General features: G+C 36.4%; 1 protein-coding gene across 4 annotated transcripts in view; it reads left to right on the forward strand.

Moving 5' to 3' along the window:
* Positions 1-19,400, forward strand: part of MGAT4A (alpha-1,3-mannosyl-glycoprotein 4-beta-N-acetylglucosaminyltransferase A) — an 88,332-nt gene that overhangs the window by 32,790 nt on the left and 36,142 nt on the right. For 3 of the 4 annotated variants that reach the window (XM_033125634.1, XM_033125635.1, XM_033125636.1), the window contains exons 3-5: positions 4,748-4,921; positions 6,450-6,590; positions 13,975-14,108. In XM_033125634.1, the coding sequence (XP_032981525.1) occupies positions 4,748-4,921; positions 6,450-6,590; positions 13,975-14,108 (449 nt within the window). The remainder of the gene's footprint in view (positions 1-4,747; positions 4,922-6,449; positions 6,591-13,974; positions 14,109-19,400) is intronic. The other variant, XM_033125637.1, reaches the window with a different exon arrangement.

A 19,400-nucleotide genomic window follows, 5' to 3' on the forward strand; every position in this document is an offset into this window, starting at 1 on the left:
CCTAAAGGTACCGTTTTCACTGGAAAACTGACTTGATTATTTGATTTGAAGGAATTCAGGTGGTTTCTTTGGAAATTTTGTATGTTTCACAAGCTTAGGTTCTCAAACATTATTTGCATTTGCCTTGTCTAATCTGCATATATGTAATTTTTTACAATTAAAGGTAGGTTCTATCTACAATGAAAACAAAACAGTAAACAAAGCCAGGCACTTGCCAGTAAGATGATCCTGTAAGAGTTTCCGCAGTTTTCTGCAGTGTCCCCTCCCTAGACACTGATTGAAATGATTCAAAGAAAAGCAAAAATAAGAATTTTGCTACTAATGTTGAAAATAGGAAATTGTCAATCACATATCACTAATTTGTCTATTATGTTAAACTTTGAACTAAACTTCTGGAAGCTGATACACCACACCACTCTCCTCAAGAGAGCCGTGTAGTACTATGGGAAATATAAGTGGAGAAAATTCTAGGAGACCTCAGCAATAACCGTATGTTTGGGTGGATGGTGGAGGACAGACTGCAAGGGAGGGCTGTGGGAAGGTCCTGTGTAACTCCTTTCTGCTTAGAAGAGCCAGCGGCGTTCTGGGCTCTTCCAGCCTTACAGGACTGGTTGAGGGCTTTACCACACATCCTTTTTCACTGACTGGGCTTCCTACTTGGAATGTGGACTTGGCCTGACGTCACAGAGAGAATCTGTTTAATAAGGAACGGTGGGGTTAGAAACAAAGGCCAGATGTAAAAGACATGGGAAATGAACTATTTGGAGCCCTTTCATAGCTGTGGGCTTTGGACTTAAGCGCAGCAGTAGCATCTGGGTCTGAAAGAAAGACTTGTGACTTTGTCCAGCAACAGTCCATGTGCCCCAGGAATCTTTTCAAAAGCATGGCCAGTTCACCTCAAAGTAGGGAAGCTTTTTGGAATTAGGGGTGGGAGTATTTCCCCATTGGTACTGGGTGCTCTCCGTACTTAGTGAAGCCGGCCTCTGGGAAGCTGGTTTCAAAAAGTACCAAGAAACTGCACGTAGGGACAGAGACTGCCTTCAGATCCACATTCTTCCCTACTAAGACGGCACCTCTCTGCCGTCAATCCTCCTGCTTGGCTTTTAAAAACTTTTTAGTTTTAAAAACGTTTTCAGTGAAGAAATGAAGAGTTACAAGGATAGTCCAAATAACTTCTCTATACTTTTCACCTATTTTAAACATTTTGCCTCTGTCATCTCTACCTATAGATATTTGTTTCTTTTCAGAACCCTTTGAAGTAAATTACAGAAATCATGCTTTTTTTTTACCCCTAAATAATTTAATGTTTATTTCCTATGAACAAGGAATTCTCTTACATTATTACAGTACAGTAGGTCCCCACCTAACATTGTCTACTTAAACAGTTTTACCACAGGCTAATTGATATAAACAAGAGTTAAAGTCCTACGGAATATTTCTGTATATCAATTAGCCTGTGGTAAAACTGGTTTCGTTATATATAATTTTGCTTAAAGTCGCAGTTTCCAAGAACCTATAGATGAGGTCAAGTGAGGATTTACTGTGCAAGTGTCAAATTTAGGAAATTTGACATTAGGACCATATTGGCTACTCTATAGTCTAGATTCTGTTATTTTTTCCAGTAATGTTCTCTATAGCATTTATTTTTTTTCTGGTCCAGGATCCAACCCATGATTTTGCTTTGCATTTAGTTGTCATGTTTCCTTTAATCTCTTAATCTCAGGCAATTCCTAAAGCCTTTGTCTTTGATGACCTTGACATTGTTTAAATCCAAGCCTTTTATTTTGCACATTGTTCCTCAATTTGAATGCGTGTGATGTTTCCTTGAGATTAGATTCAGTTTATGCATTTGGGCAGGAGTAGCACATAAATGAGGGGTGTGCTCTGTGCATCACATCCGGAGACACATGATCTTTTCCATTATTACTTTGATTATTTGATTAAGATGACATCTGCCAGATTTCTCCACGGTAAAATTAGCATTTTCCCTTTGTAAATTAATAAGTATTTTGTAGGGAGATACTTTGAGATGATATACATACCCTGTTCCTCATCACACGTTCACCTTTTTTAGCATCCATTTAAGCACCTAGTTTTAGCATCCATTTTTGATTCTTGCCTGAGTCAGTTATTGCTATGGTAGTTGCAAAATGGTGATTTCCAACATTCACCATTCCTTCTGTGTTTATTATTTGGCATACATAAGAAACACATTTCCCTCATCTGTTAACTTTTATTTAGTATTGATATGGACTCATGGATTCTTATTTTATTTAATAGGTTATAATCTGTTACCATCAGTATTTGTTTTGGAACTTATATGGTCCTGAATTTGGTCAGTGGAAGCCTCTCAAGTACCTTCCTGTGCACTTTTGACAAGTCCTGTCTTTTTTTTAAAGTAACATTTTCTTACTTGACACAAAATGCTGTAGGTTCATCTTCAAGTTATTTCTCCGCAAATCCTTTTAGGGCGGATGGTGTTTAGAAACCACTGTGTCGGCAATGTGTAAGAGTTGAGAGGATTTTCACTTGCTCACAAAGAAGGAGAGCTCAGAGGACAGTTCCCTCATGCTAATTTAGGACACAGTCTGCTTGACATAATCAGCCCTTATCTACTCTATCTGGACCTGGCAGTTCACATTGCTTTAATTTCTGTAGCCTTACAGTATGTTTTGATATCTTTGTGGCTCTTTAAAAACTTTCTCTCTTCTAGATGAATTTTAGAATCAAATGTCAAAAGTCAAGTCCCAGAAAAATTTCTTTGTTATTTTGAAAGGTATTGAATTGAATTTGTTATTTAGCTTAGGGCAGAATTTATCTTTTTTACAAAATTGAGTCTTCCCTCTTAAGATCAAGAGATGACTTCATTTATTCTTCCATTATAGGCTTCAGTAAAGGGCTTGTAGTTCTCATCACATAAATCCCGTGTGTCTCTTGTTGTAATTGTTACCGTTTTTGTTGTACAGTTGACCCTGCACGAGTCCACTTATATGCAGATTTTTTTCAATAAATGTAGTAAATGTGTTTTCCTTATGCTTTTCTTGATAACATTTTCTTTTCTCTAGCTTTTTGTAAGAATACAATACATAACATACATAACATACAAAATGTGTGCTAACCGACTGTGTTATCGGTAAGGCGTCCTGTCAGTAGTGAGCTACTAGTAGTGTTGGCCCCTGCATCTGTGGATTCCCGACCGCGGATCGAGAATACTATTTCAGTTTTTGGGCAGTCAGAGTTATATAGAGTTTCCACTGCATGGGGGGTCGGCACCCCTAACCCCCATGTTGTTCAAAGATAAGCTATAATTGCTTATAGTTTTGTGTTTGTGAATAGTATCTTTTAACGATTCTTTTATTATGAATTAACACATGGAAAAGTGCCTAAACTACAGTGGATAGGAATGAATTTAACCACTGCCAAGGGCAATTAATAGGTGCCTTGCTGGCACTTTGAAGCTCCCTGTATGCTCTTTTCTAATCACAACCCCCCCCCCCCCCCCCCCCCCCCCCGCTCCTTCCTTCCCTCCTAAAGCCAGCAAATTAAGGGAAATACAGCTGCTTATGTGGCTTTCATTATTCAATATAGGGAAGCATGGCAGTTAAGTGGGGGAGACGTTATTTCCCTGCCACAGAATTCTCAAGAGGTATTTACTGTGTGGGCCTTTATGTGAGGGACAAGGGACAGTATAATTGACTCTTTCTAAGCCTGGTTTTATGAAACATGCAGGTTTATTTTTCATATGTCTGTTTCCTATTGAGTCTATGCTAGAATAAATTTGAGATTATGATGTTAAAGTTAAAAAAGTCTTTCTAAGGCGTGTTTAATTTAGTTGTCAAAATAGTAGCCTTGGATTATCTCACTTGATAAAGAAGTTGAAAACCATTGTTCTGTTTTCTCTTAGTTTATTGAGGTTGGGTGATTGCTCATGTCACTGTCACAGCCTCAACTGCCTGTTGGCACTGCTGATCAAGATAAATGAATCGTTTTTCTTCTTCTTCCATCTCTTAGATTTTGGTGCCCAGTTCTGTCCTTGGGCCTCTTCTCACTGTGCACTTTGTCTCTGAGCTGTCTCATCCTGTTGTTTCAATGCCTACATTTATCCTTATAAAATCTACTTTGGCTTCCCAGACCAGGTTTTCCTGACCTGTGGTTCTGTCAAATTAAAATGAATGACTTTTAACTAGGGTCATCTTACATCTACCCAGTTGAGTTTTTAGGGATCGGGGATTTGACCGAAGTCTGACCTAGGGAAATCTTTGCAGAATAGAAGTACAGAGGAACCATTCAGCCTATGGAAATTAATGATTATGCTATAAAAGACGTTATATTCATCATGTTATTGGATATATTATCAGTTACAATGCTTCATCTCTATCTTCTTCATACATATGTAGTCTTTATAGTTGTACCTTTTGAGAAATGATCTTAGTGTTATGCTTGAAGTGCTAATTCTAAAAACTGTTGTCTTTTTCTCCCTATCTTTAAATTGTTGAAGTTCTAAGGAAAAGTACTCACATTGTTACAGATATTAAAAATGCACTTAGTGGTAGCTTTGTTATATAACTCGCCAGGCTCTTTTATATATTCAGTTCTGTATCAGTAAATACACAAGTGAATATTGGTTTCTGAAAAATGTGACTCAAATTTCTAATCTTACAGTTCTGTATTGATTATGTTGTTTGGGTTTTTCTTTCTCTGTTTTTTTTTTAAGAAATACATTAATAACTTTTGGGTTTGCTTCTAGAAAAACTTATTGCTTATCAACGAGAATTTCTTGCCTTGAAAGAACGTCTTCGAATAGCTGAACATAGAATCTCACAGCGCTCTTCTGAATTAAGTGCTATCGTACAGCAATTCAGGCGTGTAGGAGCAGAAACAAAAGGAAATAAGGACACGTTGAATCAATTTTCAGGTACAAGTGGTATTTTGGGTTTTATGAAAAGATTATATTTTCAAAGGGGTATGTGAAACATTTTATTTGAAAGTTGTGTAGAGTAGCTTATCATCTGGCATTTGCCACCCTTCTCAGAGAAAAATCACAAAACTTTCTATTATAATTATCAAACAATTTTTATTAATTGGCAACATTTGATTTTAAGAAAGTAATAATGAGTTAAATTTCAGTTGTATAAATTCCATTGGCAATAATGTTTTTGTTTTTAAAATCATATTCAAAATGAAATTGAAATTTAACTTAGTGTTGATACATGTTTATGTTGTGACTTGTCCACTCACGTGGACTCTGGAGAATCTTTGAGCTATTTGTAGTAATTAGTGCTCTTATATCTGACTTATAAGAAAAAAAAATACAAAGTTTTATAATGGGTATTTTTGGCGATGACCTCGCCTGTCTCGAAGCACTTCTGGGCAGAGTAACATGAGTGCCAAGCATCTGCTCTCTATTTCTATGGTGTTCTTATTCTGATAATTAAAGTGATATATGCATATATAATCAGTTACCTTCAAATTCACATACTCTAAAGATTAATATACTTTTTGTTTAGGATCATCTGTTCTAAATTTCACCATTAATTCTTTTTGTCTTATGATTCACTACCTTATTATTATAGTTTCCTGCTCCTTGTTTCCCCTCCTAATTATGAAATTTGTATAAGGGAACAGTAACATTTAAATTTATGGAACAGTATAGATAATAAAAGTAAATCACCCATAAGCCTCCTGCCAAGTGATTTCTGTTAACACTTTTTTGTTTCTATTTTCCATGAATATTTTCCTTCAACATCGTGATTGTGTGTTGTTGCCTGACTTTTTTACTCTTGAAATTATTCTATTAGCATTTACTACATCATTGAATATTCTTCAAAAATACCATTTTTAATGGCTGTATAATTTGTCAGCTAATTATATACTGTAATATATTAAACATTTTTCTACAATGAGCAAATAGGATTTTTCTGGGTGTTTTTTTTTTTTACTCCAGTTTATAGCTCTGTGATAGACATCTTTGCATATACATCAATCACATTTCTGGTAGCCTTGAAATTATTTTCATTAGGTTATGACTTTCTTAAAACAGGATCTATGTTTTGATGATTACTGATTTCCAAACACACGGCACAGTGCTTGGAACAAAATAGGTTGTCACTAAATAGTTATTGAATGTGTAAAAATTAAATTCCTAAAAGAGAAATTATTGACTACTAGGACAGAAATATTTTAGGGCTTTTTATACATTCTGAATAGCTGAAATATTTACCACATTATCACCAAAATTTAATATTATTATTTAATTTGGTTGCAAAAGCAAACCAAATTAAAAAAATGAGATCTTCATTTTCAATGGAGATCTCATTCATCAAAGTATGACATTAGAAAAGACAATTCTTTAGTTCTGGTTTTCATAAATTTTACTGCTATATTTGTGAATACCTGCAACATCTATAAGTAAGGTTTTCCCGTGGATTAATTATACTTCTATGTTTCAGATAATACCCTAAAGCTATTAAAGGAATTAACAAGCAAAAAATCTCTTCAAGTGCCAAGTATTTATTATCATTTGCCTCATTTATTGCAAAATGAAGGAAGCCTTCAACCTGCTGTGCAGATTGGTAATGGAAGAACAGGCGGTATGTTTATTTTATTATTGTGGTTGTACTGCTGGTCTTAATTGTGTCTTAGAGTATTACACTGACCATTAGAAGTCTGGCAGGTCAAAGAATAAAAATTCTTTTTCTGTGCATAGTAACTTAGGATTCATTCTAAAGTCCACGTTGAAAGGCGTTGGACATTTTTCTCCATATACCAGAGTAATAGAGCTGAAAAGGATCATGAGAAATCTAGTTCAAGCCCAATCAGGCAGAAAAATATTTAAACCTTTGTCATTTTTTTTTTAATTTAAAAATTTTGAGAGGTAGAAATGACTTTTTTTCCCCTTGTACCTTATTTCAACATTAATGCCTCTTCCAGTCATGTCAAAGTTTTTCTTACAGAGAGGGAAGTATATAGTTACTGTTATTTAGCCTTTCAAGCAATGATAGAAATACTTTGGTGTGCTTCTTTTTTCTAATGTAACCAAGGGATAATTTATAGCATTTTTTTTCTTCTCTCGTTAGAGCCACCTGAGCTTCTTGGATTTTCCTTGTGGGACCTGTTTACCATTCTTTTATATGTTTATTCCTCCACTTTGACTTTGTAAATTTTTCTTTATATATTTTTAAATATAGAGACCAAAACATCGTTTTGGTCTTCTAGTAAGTCTTTAACAAATGACAAAACCATGACTCCATAGATATTGAAATTCGTTTTTGTGCTAATGTTTTTGAAAAGCTGATTTAGTCTGCTTTTGCTTCAATAGCATTCTTAGGTATTTAACTGGGGTTTTGTTTTGGGGTGGGGGCGTCACATTTTCTCATTATATTATTTGATCTATAAGTATAAGCTAATTATGCACTGTCTTCCAGTGGAGGTGATACCTTGAAGTAACATGTTTAAACTAAGTCATTCTTCCATTTCTTTATGATTTAAGAAATATTTGTCTAGAAGATCCTAGATATAAAAAGACTAGCAGGATGTGTAGCATACTCTAAAGTATTTTCTTTAGAACACTGATCGTTATTTATTTCTGAAGTTGATGCTGTTTCTCTCCCTTTAATAATCAGTTTTAGGGTAAGAGGCTTTAGCCATTTAATGACTTTGTTGGTTTAGTCTATATCTTCATTAATAAGAATACCAGATGGAGAGAAAGTACAAGTATTTTTAAAGTCATTTGAAATATTAGAACCACTAATAGATTCTTTTATAGTAGTCTGTCCTTATTTTGTGAATGTGACATTCTCTCTCTTCCCTTTTGAAGATACTTTTCCATCCCATTTGTTTATAACTTTATCCGTCATAAATATAATGAAATCTTGGTCAACCAGTAAACATTCTTACTAAGCTGACAGTATTTTTGAGAGACAGAAAAGCAGACAACTTGGAAAATAAGAAAACCTCTCACATTTACTTTAAAACTTTCCTTCCTAAACCCTTAGGCCATGCTCCTTAACATTTGTAGAGTTACAGAACCCTTTGGATAGCCTAGGAAAGCTGTTACCCTTCTACTTTAAAAAATGCGTAGAAAAAGTAATTTTGCGTGTAATTTCTTGGTTTTGTGGAATCCCAGTTCTTATATTAAGAACTGCTGCTTTTTAGATCAAAGGAAAACTGCTTCTTACTAAAAATTCTGCTTTTTAGTAGTCAGGCTGGTTAACTAAGGAACAGCACTCAGACCAGCTAAGCTTAGGCTTCCTAGAGCTACAGAGGGAGAATAGTGCTCCAGACAGCTACTCTCCCTCCAGAAAGGGGCTGGAAGTCTCACATCCAGAGCAAACGCTGCCAACCCACCCCTCCCAAACCATATCCACATGCTCCCATAAAATTTGCAGAGGCAGGCTACAACAAATAGCCACAGCAGATACACTTGGGTAAAAGGGCACCTTGTACAACCAGGGTTACTAAATACTAAACCAATATCATGAATGACTTCATACTCAAGAAAATGGAATTGGCGCAGCAAGCACAGTATAATTGAAAAAGAAAACATATTTTTAGAGGGATGAGAGAGGACAACTCATAACTATTATAAAAGGGTTAGTTAGAAATCTTTGTGTTTTTATTTCAATGATTATGTTTACAATTTCTACATAGATGGACTGATTAGCAAAGTAGACACAGCTGAAGATCAAATTAGTGATCAGAGAGATTGAGCTGTGTAGTTCTTCCAGAACGCAGCATAAAAGGCACAAAGAATTGAAGGCAGATATAAGTTCTAACATCCATCTAATAATAGGAACTTGAGAAGAAAAGAACAAAGAGAGTGAAGAGGGGAAGTAATCAACTACATAATAGAAGAAAATTTCTTTGAGTTGAAGAATCACACAGGTCTTCAGATTAAGGGCCCGTTGAGTGCTGAGCAGGATGGCTAAGCAAAGACCCTCCAAAGGTCACCTGCCAAAATGGCATTACTGATTGGTAGAGGAAAGCAGGCCGTTTTTTAAGTATTTGCTGAAGTAAAAAATCCAGGAGCACTTAGCCAGGTACTACTCAGCCAGGTACTTAGGCACACAAAATTAGACATGGTTCCTAGTCTTGTGGAGCTTCAATTCAAAGGGAATGTGTTAGTCAAATAATCAAATATATCAATAATCGTACACTTACAACTTTAATTGGTGATATAAAGAATGCTTTGCAAATGTATGAAAGGGATATTTGACTTAATTAAGGATTATGGGCAAGACTTAAAAAATACATTTGACCTGAGATCAGTAGAATATGTAGTTCACTGCTGAAGAACTATACATATGGGTGTATTTGCTTCTAATTTTTGCTATAACAAATTACCACAAACCCAGTTACTTAAAACAACAGAAGTTTATTATTATGTGGGGAGTCAGAAGTCCTGAAATCAATGTGTTGACAGGGGTGTGTTCCTTCTGGAAGTTTTAGGTGAGAGACCATTTCCTTGCCTTTTCCAGCTTCTAGAGGTTACCTGCATTAGTTTGTGGCCCCTTCCTTCATTTTCAAAATATAGCATTCTCAAATCTCTCCGACTCTTGACCTTCTTGCTTTCATTGTCCCATTTCCTCTCATTCTGACTCTCCTGTCTTTCTCTCGGAAGAACTTGTTGCACCTTAGGTTCACCTGGCTAATCCAGGATAATCTTCCCAGCTCAAGATTCTTAATCACATCTGCAAAGCCCCCTTTGCCATGTAAGGCAATATATTCCCAAATTCCAGGAATTAGGGCATAGACATCTTGGGATGGGGGACATTATTCTGCCTATGTGGGAGAAAAGATTATTCCAGAAGATGAGAAGAGCACCACAAAAACCCGTGATGGAAGGGAGCACGGAATGTTCCGTAGATGAAGTGTAGGGGGAGCATGGAACAAGATGAGGCTGGAGGTGTATTGAGGCCCATGCAGAACCTTGCAGACCATTGATAGGATTTAGGCTTTTAAGAGCAGAAAGAAGCCACCAAAGGGTTTTAAGCAGGACTTATTTAGAATGACTTTATAAGATTTAAATTTTGCAAAGCTCACTTTTGACGTAGTGAGAAGAAGAATTGACGCTGTGGGAAGAAAGGAGATGTGGAAGGACCCGGTAAGAGGCCGCTGCAGTGACCCACTTGAGAGACGGCTTGGACCAGGTAGTGGTGATACTAATAGAGGCGGAAAGAAGGTGACAATTTCGGAGTTGTTTGGAATGTATGGGGAGGACATAGTGATGAACTGGTTTTGTGGACTGAGGCAGCGGGAGTAGTTAAGGATAAGTCCTAGGTTTCTGGATCATGTAACTGGGTGGGCGGTGGGTGCTATTCACTGAGATAAAGGACAGTACAACACGTGTTGCAGCATTGGTTTGCAAGACAAGATCAAAATTAAATTTGGATCTGGTAAGGAAGGAGGTGATTTTAATTTATCATAGTGGAGTATAGGCAGTTGGATATTGAGATCTGGGACTGAAGGAGAGATCTGAGTTAGATTTAATTTTATGAGTCATCATTTGCAAGTAACTGGTTTTTGACAATACAGAGAAGGATGAGATAGATCACCCAGGACATAGGACTGAGCCTTGAAGGTTCTCAGCAGTTAATTTTCCGGAGAGGGAAAGATGCAGCCAGTGAAGACAGAGAAGGTACAACTAGACGGTAGAGGGAAACATGTTATCATGGAATATAAGGGACGAAATGGGGACTAAATGACTAATAGCAAATCATAGGAAGCATGATAGGCTACAAATACTTGACTAGCAATGAGTATTGAAAGAGGAAAATGATTCAGTTATAACTGAAGGTCGACTAGTAATTGAAGATTGAGAATGCCAAATTAAGAGTGTTCCTAAGTTTTTCTTGATTTTAAAGGAAATGAATATGAGCGTTTGAAAACTTCCCAGGAAAGTTGTAGAAAACTGACCCAGTAACACTTGTTAGTGCTGTCAAATTATAAACAGCAGGAGGCAGCAGCCTGACCTGCCTTGGATTGTGTTTTGGATCATCTGGTTGGACATGTTATAAATGCAGTTACTAATGCAATAGGAAATATTGGACAGTCAGTGGAACAAATTAGTCCGACCTGCCCTTTGGCTCTATTTCTGTTTGGCTCCTTGGTCCACCTCGCTCCTCTGTGAACGGGTGACATAGCCATATTGTTGATGTTGCTGATGTATTTATTCTTACTCTAACCCCTCAGAATACATGCATTATCTAGATTGTAAGCCATAGAACGGGGCCGGCTGGGTTATGCTGTGGAAACTAACAACCCCCAAATCTCAGTGGTGTAAGTAAAATAGGGTTTATTTATTTACTTTTTTGCTCAGGTATATGTCCATCGGGGTTGGAGGGGGCTTTGGACACCGCTGATCACTCAGATCCAGGCTGGCAGAGCAGTCGCCGTCTTCAGTGCTACTGGCTGCTCTGCTGAGGAGAAAAGACCACTATGAAGGGTTTCACACTATAGTGCCTGACTCATTGTTTGTTATTAGTCACATCCCCTCCCCACGCTCCCCAACCCTAAGGGGACCAGGAAGTGCAATGTTGCCTTGAGCCCACAGGCAGGAAGCACTGTCTTTTTTATGGTAATTTAGTGAAGTTCCTCAAGCGTGGATACTCTAACTCTGTGAGTTTAGCTGAAATTGGTGCTTTCATTTTTAGTGCTTTTGGAGTCTTGAGTACTTTGTTTTAAACAAAAGATTTAAATTTCAGCCCCAAAACTATATATCTGGTGGAAAATAATTCTATCTAAATTCAAAACAAAACAGAAACAAAACAACCCAAGACTGTGGTAGGGAATAGAGAGTTTGCATTATAACTTTATGCCAATTGTGTTTGCGTGCTCTGGGTCAGCATATATTTTGCTTTTCCAGAAACAGAATCTTTGGACTCTGTATCAGTTAACGTTTCTTAGGAACGCTTTGCATCATAGATGTTACACTTTTATTCTGTGTTCTTAATATTTAAGATATTTTTTAATTTAAATTCTGAGGAATTTAATTTAATTCCATTAAAGTATATGGAAATTTGCTTCCAAGGAAACTCATCCTGTCCCTAGGCATCCCAGAATAACATGGTCAAACAGAATTCTTGATTTGGAGCCCTTTCCCTCTCACGTGTATCGTTCTCAGTAAAAGATCCCCCATCCACGTAAGTCACCCTTCAGTCCTTCTTTTCTCGTGTCTCTCCCAGTCTTGAGCCCCATCAGAGAGGGTCTCCAAAATGTATCCCAAAATCCACCCACTAATTTCCACCTTCAAACACCCGAATTCAAACCATCTTTTCCTTTAATTACTGCAGTAACTTCCTAACTGATTTCCCCAAAATGCTTTTACTCTTAAAACGTTTGTGTCTGTTCTCCACAACATTTGGTAAGCTTTTAAAGTTACGATTGGATAATGTCCCTCCTCTGCTTACAACTTTACAATGCCTTTTTCTCTTGCACTCAGAATTAAAACTAAATTTAAGGTTTCATGTGATTTGACCCCTAACGAATTCTCTGAATCTAGACTCATGCTGCTTTAGATACATTCTTTTCTTGCTCGTCCTTTCCTTTCCTTTCCTTTCCTTTCCTTTCCTTTCCTTTCCTTTCCTTTCCTTTCCTTTCCTTTCCTTTCCTTTCCTTTCCTCCTCCTCCTCCTCTTCCTCCTCCTCCTCCTCCTCCTCCTTCTTCTCTCTCTCTCTCTCTCTCTCTCTCTCTCTCTCTTTTCCTCCCTCCCTCCCTCTCTTTCTTTCTCTCTCTCTCTCCTTCTCCTCCTCACAATTATTAGTAAAGTTACATAGGTTTCAAGTGTAAAATTTCTATAACACATCATCTATGTATCACATTGTGTGTTCACCACCCAGAGTCAGTTCTCCTTCCATCACCATATATTTGATCCCCTTTACCCTCATCTACTATCCCCCAACCCCCTTACCCTCTGGTAACCACTAAACCATTGTCTGTGTCTATGAGTTTTTGTTTCTTTGTCTTGTTCCTTTGTTGTTTTCAGTGAAGACATATCAGTGAAATCCCACATATCAGTGAAATATAGTCGACTTTTTCTGTTTGACTTACTTCACTTAGCATAATATTCTCAAGATCCATCGATGTTGTCGCAAATGGCACTATTTCATCTTTTCTTATGGCAGAGTGGTATTCCATTGTGTATATATACCAATGTTCTTGCTATTTCTGTTTCTTTTTTTTTTTAAATTATATCCCAGTAGAGGAAAAAATTTTTTTTTAATTTTATTGGGGAATATTGGGGAACAGTTTGTTTTTCCAGGGCCCATCAGTTCCAAGTCAAGTCATTGTTTTCAACCTACCCTGTTTCCCCGAAAATAAGACCTAGCTGGACAATCAGCTTTAATGCATTTTTTGAAGCAAAAATTAATCTAAGACCTGGTATTATATTTATATCGTATTTTATTATATTTTATTATATTTATTATAATACTATATCACGTTACGTCACGTCACATCACACCCGGTCTTATATTATAGTAAAATAAGACCAGGTCTTATATTAATTTTGCTCCAAAAGGCGCATTAGAGCTGATTGTCTGGCCAGGTCTTATTTTGGGGGAAACACCGCAGTTGTAGAGGGCTCAGCTCTGCTCCAAAACAAGTCGTTGTTTTCAATCTAGTTGTGGAGGGCACAGCTTACTGGCCTGTGTGGGAATGGAATCGGTGACCTTGGTGTTATGAGCACTGCGCCAACTGACGCAACCAGCCGCCCACCCAGTCATACGTTTTTAATGTGAGGTTTTATGTCTTACATTTTTATTGGTTCTTTCACATTATTTCTTATGGATAAGCCATGTGGAAAAGAATTACAGTATTATGGGTATGTCTTTATATCCTTTGATTATTTTTTTTGAGAAATGTAGTATGTTTTGACCCCTCAATTATTTTTTATCAATTTAGAGCGTGTAATACTTTGGAAGTAGTGGTGTTTGTTTATATTGTCTTTGTAAAATCTTTATTATTATTTTGTTTCAGTTTCGATAGTAATGGGAATTCCCACAGTGAAGAGAGAAGTTAAATCTTACCTCATAGAAACGCTTCATTCCCTTATTGATAATCTGTATCCTGAAGAGAAGTTGGACTGTGTGATTGTAGTCTTCATAGGAGAGGTAATTATTTAATTGTTATTTTTTATCACATATAATCAGTAAGAGTTGAAACCATAATTGAATGTTTGAATATACTTTTATACGCATTTTTTAAAAATGTGATGAGTAAAAGTTAGGTAATATATTTCAGCTGATAGTTAAATGTAAGTCTAACTTGTTGTGTTTGCCTTAACTTCTTTCTTGCAGTTATAACCCATGAACAGTATCTGTTTTCAATAGGATAAAATGATTCATACATAGATCTTTAAGAACAGTGAGTCTGCATTTCCAGCTGTAAGACCTGAATTTGGAGATTTGCACTGATGTTCTTTGAGAGTTTTGAAACCTGAGGAAAGTTCAGCCTATGCTGGGGTTTTAACATCTCTTTACTCTCTTCACCCCTTCTCTGTGCTCCCAAGATGCAGCCATCATTATTTAAAAAGTCAAAATATGTGAATGAGGAATATTATATTTCTTATATTTTAGTTTCCTCAAAAGATCTAGGGAAAGAATAAATCTTGGGCAAGTTTTTCATAAATAGTGAAAAAGTACCGTGAAATAATTTTTTCCTTAATTATTATATAGAATTTCAGAATGTGAAAGGATTTAGAACATCATCTGGTTCTGCCCACTGATTCCCCGCTTTTCAGTGTTTCCCATATCTTTCTAAATGAAAATGTTCTTAATGTTTTTCTTGATATAAAAGTAAACACATGCATGCTGTTCAAAACAATTTCAGAAATGTGTAATGAAAAATTATCTGTTATTTCTTCATGTAGACATAACTATTATTAATATTCTGAAATATATCTTAAGAAATTTTTCTTATGGCTTATATACACATATATAAACGGATTTGTTATATGTATTATATATTGTGGACATTTTTTCAGTAAATATCACAGCAGCATCTTTTATGGCTATAAAATATTCCATTATACGATTTTTTTTCTTTTTTTTTTTAAAGATTTTATTGGGAAAGGGGAACAGGACTCCACTGGGGAACAGTATGTACTTCCAGGACTTTTTTTCCCAAATCAAGCTGCTGTCCTTCCAATCCCAGCCGTGGAGGGTGCCATTCAGCTTCAAGTTGTTGTCTTTTCAGTGTTAGTTGTGGAGGGCGAGCCCATCTCCAGGCCCAGCTGCCATTGCTACCTGCAGGGGGCACAGCCCACCATCCCTTGTGGGAGTTGAACCGACAACCTTGTGGTTGAGAGGACACGCTCCAACCAACTGAGCCATCCGGGAGCTTAGCGGCAGCTCAGCTCAAGGTGCCATGTTCAATTTTTAGTTGCAGGGGGCACTGCCCACCATCCCTTGCAGGAGCCGAGAAATCGAACTGGCAACTTTGTGGTTGAGAGCCCACTGGCCCATGGGGGAATCGAACCTGCAGCCCTCAGAGCTAGGAGCACAGAGCTCTAACCACCCGAGCCACCGGGCCGGCCCCCATTATATGATTTTAACATAATTTAATTAATTTCTGATTGATAGACATTTAGACTTTTTCCAAGTTTTTGCTATTATTTCCAACATGGCATTGAGCATTACTATAAATGAGGTTTGGTGTCCTTTGTATGGTTACTGAGGTGGGCTCAATTCCTAAGTGTGGAATTGCTGGGTCCAAGTCCACAAACATTAACATGTTCACACGTGGCCACAGTACCCTGCAGGACTGGAGCCAGTTTATTCTTCTTCCAGCATCTGGGAGAGAGCCCCGTTGCCCTGTGATCTGCTAGTTAATAGCAGTTTTTAAACTTCTTTGTCAGTTTGATGGGTAAAAAATAATACATTGCGTTTGTCTAACTTGGATTTCTTTACTGAGTGGGGTTAAATGTTGGCTTGTAGGGTTTTGTTGACCATTTGTGTTTATAATTATTTTTATAACCTTTGCTCATTTTTTATTTGTAACTTTTAAATCTGACAGCACTTTTTTTTAATTGTTTTTTTTTATATTGAGGAATATTGGGGAACATTGTGTTTTTCCAGGACTCATCAGCTCCAAGTCAAGTCGTTGTTTTCCAATCTAGTTGTGGAGGGTGCAGCTCAGCTCCAAGTCAAGTCGTTTCCAAATCTAGTTGTGGAGGGCATGGCTCCCTGGTCCATGTGGGAATCGAACCATTGACCTTGGTATTATGAGTACTGCGCTCTAACCAACTGAGCCAACCAGCGGCCCCTTATTAGATGTATTTTTGTTCTTTGTTCCTCTCTGGTGATTTCTTCCTTAGGGGTACGTTGGTCATATATGGTGAGACATTTATATTATACAACATGCAAGGTTTTGGACAGTTGCCTGCTGATGCATTATTTGAAAGTTCATTGACTCCATTCTGGAACTGCAGAGGGACTTGAGAGGAGTGAATTCCAGTTGTTCTGAAGCTTCCATGAGATGATCAAAGTGCGGTGTTCACATTTTAAGATTGTATCATTTTTGTGTTTGCCTTTACTTAGAATCTAATTATAGTTTTAGTATTCTAATGACCCTTTGTTGTCTGCATGCCTCCTTGTTTCTTATGTTATATTTTATGCTATTTATTATAATATTTGTATCATTATTTATCTTAATTCTATCATTCGTGATCATTTCTGATAAAACATTTTTCTACATTGTACTCTGGATTATAGCAAAAATTCTTTCTTCTGCCCCATTCTTATATTTGTAGAAACCCCTATTTTATGAATTTTGATGAGAAGAAGTGCCTCTCTCCCACTATGGAAACTAAAAATTTCAGATTATTTGCTTTACTATTTCAGGCATGTGACATGGGCTCGGTCACTTGCATATTCTTAGCCTGGACATTGAGTGGAGCTTCATTGTTTTGAGAAGACACAGAAAACCCAAAGGAATAAACCAACACAAATTATATTAGAAATAACGGGAATTTATCAAAGTGGCTGGATATAAGATCAATTTATGTTTTCATATGCCAGTAACAAAAACTAAGAAAATATATATAGAAGAAATATTTTTCTAAAGAGTAAGGATATGGACAGTCCATTCTGGTGATAGACAGTGGTGATGGCGGTGGTGTCTTTCCAGGGGCCCCAGGTGCAGGGTCCACAGGCATTGAGGATTGATGGTGAGGGCTTTGCAAGCTGTGGATTGGGAGCATTCTGTGATTTTTGACTGTGGTCCAGCCTTGTTTCTGCCACCTTCCTAGCCTCGTTCCTCAGCCTCACGGGAGGTTCTATGAGTTTTACTCATCATCTTTTAGTAGGTTGCTTTCCTGACTATTCTGCCAGAGTCAGTTTCTGTTGGTTGCAACTAAGATCCTGACTGATGCAGGTTGTATCTTGTTCAAAAGTACCTCGGTTGTGATATAACTGCCACCTAAATGGAACAGGCAATCAGCAGGAATGCACGGGTTGGTGGCTAAATGCTATTCCAAGTGAAAGAAAAAGACAAAATGAGTGTTTGAGGCAGGTTTCAGGCAGCATATTGCCTAAATCGTAACAACTGGATTCTGTTGTTGATCACCAAAAAGATTGCTGAGAATTTGGAAAGAGAATTTTAGATATATCTTTTTTATCTTTCTAATTATTCACATTGTTTCTGTAATTTGCTTAGAAACATTCCAAACTAAGAATTCAAGTTAAGATTCTATAATGAACTGACAAATTTATCATGTTGGAAAAGCACCTAAGGTAGTCTCTGAAAAATTGAGTTTAGAGAATTTCCAGCTCATAATGTTTAGTATATAGCATTAAAACAGTTTTGTTTTTTATTTAGTTTTCTGATTTTACTAATGTACACATTTTAGCTTGTGTTTTATAGTCAGAGTACCTGAGGCCCTTACTATGCCATTTTAAAATTCATTTTTTAAAGTTAGCTGGCCTATGGGCAGAAATTTGCAAAGTAGTTACATTTATAAATGAATACAGAAATTGAATAACCAGAGAGAATTGACCAAATTGCTGTGGGGTTTTGATTTTTTAATTTTTATTTTCTATTACATATTTTATTTACTAGGAAACATTGTTTCCTATTTACTTAAGTTAATGTTTTGGACAGGTAGTATGATCACATGCCTTAAAAATTATAAATATGTGTGTCATATACCTTGAAGAGTTTCCCTTTTAGTGCTGTCCTGTGGCCATTGATTTTCCTCTCAACGGGCAACAATTGTTAATGGTCGTTGTACCCATTCAGAGATATTTAATGGGTATATATGTGGGCATGTTTTTTTCTGTTTCTACATAGATGGTATAATATTAACTTTTTACATTAGAATATAAAGAGCTATTTATGTTTCTTGTCACTTTTGATAAAATATTTCCTTAGAAAATTGTCCATTTTATCCAAGTTTTAAAATTTGCTTTATACAGAGTGAAGCAACATAGACTCTTGTTCTTTTTGTGGTTCTTTTCCCTTGATTTCTTCGTGTACATGTGTGTATTTGTACCCCTCTCCCTTTTTGATAGGTTGTTATTTATGTTTTTATTTATTCCAAAATAATAAGCTAGGAGACCTGTTTTTATTTATTATTCTCAAAACCATCTTTTGGGTTTATTATTTCTCTCTTTTTTCCCCCTAATTCATTAATGTTGGCTTTTAACATTATTAATTTTTTCTGCTTTTGTTAGTTCCATTTTATACTTTACAAACATCTTGTCCAAGATGCTAAATTGATTTATTTTCATTATTTCTTTTTGTTAACATAGAATTAATACGGATTTTCTTCTGAGCATTGTTAGCTGCATTCCGTAGGTGTGTATCTGATTCTCATTGATTGTGTATAATTTCAATGCTATGTTCCTGGGTGAACTCTGCATAAGTGGTTTAGTCTTTTCTAATTAGACAGTTTAATGTGCTTCCAGCCACGGTTTAGTTATCTGAATGCTTTGGAACTTTTTTACCCCCCACAGTGCCTAAGGAGTACAGTAGTTTCAGAAATAAATGGTAGCCTTCTTTATAGTTGTGTTTTCGCAAGCTCTCAATTACCTGTTAGTCTTCTTTTTTAATAAAGGCAAAAGTATAGATTTCATTCTAAGTACTCTTTCACTCATTGAACAAGTATTTATTAAAGCATTACAATGAGAAAAGTACTAGAGGAGATGAAAAATCTTTTTAAAAATACATTAGACAATAGATTGTGCCATTAATTTGGAGTCTAGCATTACATAGTAGTAATATTTTTCGATACCTTTGTCAATTTTTAAATAAATATTTATGTTTTAATAAATATTTACTAGTTCTACATGTACACGGCTTAAGAATGCAGTAGTGCTAGTACAGTTTGTCATAGTATTAAACACCAGTCTCTTGTCTTCATTATTCCTACCCCTCACCCCTGTCTTTTTCTTTTCCCTTCCTCA

This window comes from Rhinolophus ferrumequinum, chromosome 13 (genome assembly GCF_004115265.2).
Source record: "Rhinolophus ferrumequinum isolate MPI-CBG mRhiFer1 chromosome 13, mRhiFer1_v1.p, whole genome shotgun sequence".
In the NCBI taxonomy this organism is placed as follows: Eukaryota; Metazoa; Chordata; class Mammalia; order Chiroptera; family Rhinolophidae; genus Rhinolophus; species Rhinolophus ferrumequinum.